Source organism: Orycteropus afer, unplaced genomic scaffold (assembly GCF_000298275.1).
Source record: "Orycteropus afer afer isolate SDZICR_OR568_19922 unplaced genomic scaffold, OryAfe1.0 scaffold00142, whole genome shotgun sequence".
NCBI lineage: Eukaryota > Metazoa > Chordata > Mammalia > Tubulidentata > Orycteropodidae > Orycteropus > Orycteropus afer.
Window position 1 is genome coordinate 2,071,326 of NW_006921729.1, and position 4,292 is coordinate 2,075,617.

The 4,292-nt window shown below is 45.9% G+C and overlaps 1 protein-coding gene across 1 annotated transcript in view; it reads left to right on the top strand.

Moving 5' to 3' along the window:
- The window catches only part of ITGA9 (integrin subunit alpha 9), a gene marked incomplete at its 5' end in the record, with an annotated part of 538,072 nt that overhangs the window by 50,318 nt on the left and 483,462 nt on the right, over positions 1-4,292 (top strand). Inside the window, one exon of the mRNA XM_007945751.1 lies at positions 3,789-3,856. Within this exon, the coding sequence (XP_007943942.1) occupies positions 3,789-3,856 (68 nt within the window). The remainder of the gene's footprint in view (positions 1-3,788; positions 3,857-4,292) is intronic.

Sequence of the window (4,292 nt, forward strand, 5' to 3'; positions counted from 1 at the left end):
AGGTTGGTGGTTAAAACCTATCAGCTGCTCCATGGAAGGAAGATGAGGCAATCTACTTCCTAAAGAGTGATTGCCTTGGAAACCCAAAGGGGGTTGCTGTGAATTATAACCAACTCAATGGTAGTTTTTTTTTTTTTTTTTTTTTGGTAAAGGGAAGGGCTGGGCTGCGCACAGAACTCAGGTTTTTGGGATTCCTTGGTTCATATGATGATGCCGCATCTCAAGATACAGAATGACTTTGACATGCTTCTATGAAGGAGACTCACATCACTTTTTCAGAGAGGCTCAATCTTCAGTAGATGATTACTATGCATGCAGAGGGCTGGACCTGAACACAGGCATAGCGACTTCATTTGCTGCAACATCGTGGGCCTGGGTCTCCCTGGGTGGATGGTCCCATTTATGGCTCCTCAAATCTCTAAGGACAGTTAGTGAAGGGTGGTGCTAGGGAATAGGCAGGGATTGAAGAACTGGATCTGAATTTTCTACCCAGTTCCTTCTGGGGCCCAAGTGAGGATAGAATTGCCCAAGGTAGAATCACTGCTGTTCAGTTTGGAAAGCCCAGGAAAAGGAAGTTTTTTGCTACCTCATGGGTCATTGTCCTGCTCTGATCCCACCCACCACATACCTTGAACCTCTGTGGTTAGTGGCACCCCTAGGTCTAGAACTCAGGATTCCTGGTACCCAGAACATACTCCTTTTTAAGCAGGGTTGGGATAGAGTCCAGGGAGCCTGACAGATGGGAAGAAAGCAGGAGGTGAAGGCAGATAAAGGTCCAAAGAGGCTGGTGAGCTCAGGGATTTAGTAGCAGGAGGAATGTGCCTGATCCCTTTCCTCATAATTTCCAATCCTCCCCCCCCCCCATCTCAGATATGTACAAGAGGGAGCGTCAGTACACATGTTCCTTCACCACATAGTCACAAAACACAGTGTATGTGGCCCAGTGCTAGTGCTGGGGTCACTGAGACGATGCATCCCTGTGGTAAGTTAAATGCTTTGATGAATAAACTTTGGACGGAGAGTGTCACCTGGATCGAGAAACTGATCAGGGGTTCAGGAAGGCTTGGAACTGTAAAACTGTAGACTCTGATAACACTGGTTGAGCTTTCCTAGATTAGAGTTGTTGGCCCCACAACTGCCCCCCAAGTGTGTGTTGTGGGGATGAGGGTGGCAGATGGTAGGATTAGGAGGATTCTGTTTCAAAGGGTTGAAGGGGTTAGTTACAGAATGACAGAAAGTCCTAGGAGATCAGAAAATGACCTGTCTTCTAATCAGGAATTATGGGTGCAGGTACCAACCAGGGCCCCACAGTGTTTGATTCCTTGTTCTAGAGTACCCTAGAAAGACAAGCATAGACCCTGGGGTTTTAGATGCCACAGCCAGTGATGGTGCTTCCTTCCATGTGTGCCCCTGCCCTTCAGGCCACTGGGGGCAGCTGCAGCCTGTGGACACAGGGACTGGCCTCTAAACTGGCAGAGGAAGGGGTGCTGGTAAGGGTTTTACCTCATAAGAGTTTAGCCTGGGGGCAGGGTGGGGCCCTCCCAGCTCCCAGTATGGTCATGATCGCTCAGAAGTCCGGGTCCTGCTCCTAGAGTAAAGGAGGCCAGCACAGTTTGGGGATGAGGTAGAGAAAGGCACTGAAGTTCTCATAGCTAGGAGTCTTGGATTCCTTGCCACAAAAAGACCTTGACATCATTTGCTTTTAAAAGATGAAAGATCTCCACATAATTCCTTTTCGTGTCATAAATTTTGAGGCAGAACTGGTGCATTCTGCATTGCAGTTTCATATTGCTCTTGGGGGCTGACTTTCCTTTGTATGCCCATTTTTTCAAGATTTACAGTTTTTTTTTTTTTGTTAAAAATAGAGTCACATATGCATTTTTGCCAGAACTTCCAGATTTAGTATTTAACATAAGTGTTTGTTTAAGTTGGGACATTTTGATCCTTCTTGTCGTTGTGCTATTTTGATGCAAGATTGATTTGTTACTTTGCACAAGCCCCATTCACAGCCCTGGTGCAAGGTTTTGCACAGAACAAGGAGTTTCACTTGTCACTGGGTTACTTTCTGGCAGGACTGTGAGTTCTCCTTATGACAAGACAAGGCGGGAGGAATTGATTTAGCCCTCACAAGGAAGAGGAGTAACTCGATTGACATTCCTTTGTAATTTAGCAGTCGGTTAATGGCCACTTACTGGAAAATGTTACCAGGCTCTGCGGTGAGTGTTGTTAGAAACTGAATTACTCTGCATATTTCCCCAGAGCCCTTTTTCCCTTCCACTTCAAGAAGACACGCTGAGCTGCAGGAAGTGGTACTGTGTTGCAATCACAGCTTCCTTGCTCCTTTGTATTATTTATTTTGTGTTTCAAAAATAATCGTATTGCATTCAGTGGTGGAAGGGACTTGCCAAGAGCTCAGGGGTGGCATGGGGGTGACTGGGTTATTTTGTTGGGTTGCCTCAGCTTGATGGTGCCCAGAGGCAACTCAGGGGCCAGTGCCAAGCAGTGCTCATTTCACATGCAATTATTGTGTCACCTGAGGTAAATGTCTCTCCATGTCTATGTCTTTACCCATGAGATGATTTCAAACAGCCGGTCACTTCCCTGGTTTGCAAAGCCTTTGATGGGCTAGAGAGATGATGAAAGAAGTGTCTGAGTCAAGACTTGGGTAGAATCCTGACTTTGCCATTTATTAGTTGCTGTGGGCAACTTACCTCTCCAAGCCTACCTGCTAGCAAAGAGGGATACCTGTCCCTACGGAAGAAGGATCAGTGATTTCATGTGAATGGAAGCAGCTAATTCAGTGTCTGAAACATGGTAAACACTTATCAAAAGTTTCTCCCTCTGTATATTGCCAACTTAAAAATGAAACAGCAGCAACAGGCAAATTTGTCAGGGTAGCAGTGTTTGGAACTGAGGGAGTAGAGAAGAAAAAGAGCTTATTTATTAGTTTTCTTTTGGCTTGGAGATATGATCCTATTTTCTTTCTACACAAGGAAGCCAGAAGTGAAAATGTCAGACATAATATAACCATTGGCTGCAAGTCCAGAGGGGCACCCTCTCCCTGTGTCTCACGGACTCAGATGACTTGGTTTTGGTGGAATGGTAGGAAGTATATTACCTTCCAGCTGCATTGACTGTCTTTTTGAGAAGGTTGGTCATCTTCCAGGAGCTCTGGTGGTACAGTGGATAAAGCACTTGACTGCTAACCCAAAGGCTGGTGGTTTGAACTCACAGCCACTTCATATGAGAAAGATGTGACAATCTGCATCTGTAAAGATTTACATCCTTGGGGAAACCCTATGGGGCACTTCTACTCTGTCCTATTGGATTACTGTAAATTGGAATTGACTTGACAGCAGTGGGTTTGAATCTTCTTCCAGGGGATTCCACAGTTGGATGGCCACATCATTCCACTTCTGAGTCATGTTTTCAGCTTCTTGGTCCTGTTAGGGATCTCCATCCTCTCTGAAGTAAATGAAATAATTGTCACCAGCTTCTCACTTAATTACCAGGGTTGCTTCTCCTCTTTCCCCAGCATGATCTGAGGAAGTTTGCTGGGGCACTTGGCACCTTTGCTCCTCAGTGGTGCCAGAGCCTGGATGTTTGAGCTCTGGTGGATTCCTAAGATTTTCCTTCCATGCCCTGGTCTGGAAACCTCCCTGGGCTTAGCCTGCAATAGCACACAGAAGTGGCAGGCTCACCCCAAGCTCTCTTTGGCTGCTCCACACATGACTGGCTCACACTGACATGGCTGTGGTTTGCTTCTCTTCCCTTCTTTCCCCATGTAGAATATAAGAAGAAGTACGGGGAGGAACATGGCTCCTGCCAGGCTGGGATTGCAGGCTTTTTCACCGAGGTGAGTAGTGGCTCTTTGGGCATTTTTGTTATTTGGTTGATGTTCATTTTCTTGCTTGTTGTAATTATAGTAGCTCTTTGAGATAGGACTTTGGTGCCCCAGATACTTGAGCAGTGAGTGAGCAGGGAAAATTCTTTAACTCTGGTGGGGTATCAGCTGGCTAGAGACTATTGTGTGGGAGGGTAGGAGGGTTGGCTAATTTGGAGGATAACCCTCCCATTTTGATGATTTCTATGGGATCAGCTTGACTTTGAGATTCGTGGAAGGAATTGATTAAAAGGGGTGCAGAGTGAAACAACATGAAGTTGTGCCTCATTTTTGGCAGCTGTTACATCTAAAGCATATGAACACTATCGTAGATCATTCCTCTCTCCTTAGTGGGGGACCTGATTTTCCATATGACAAAACCATTCCCTTTCCCACATTCTGAAGGACC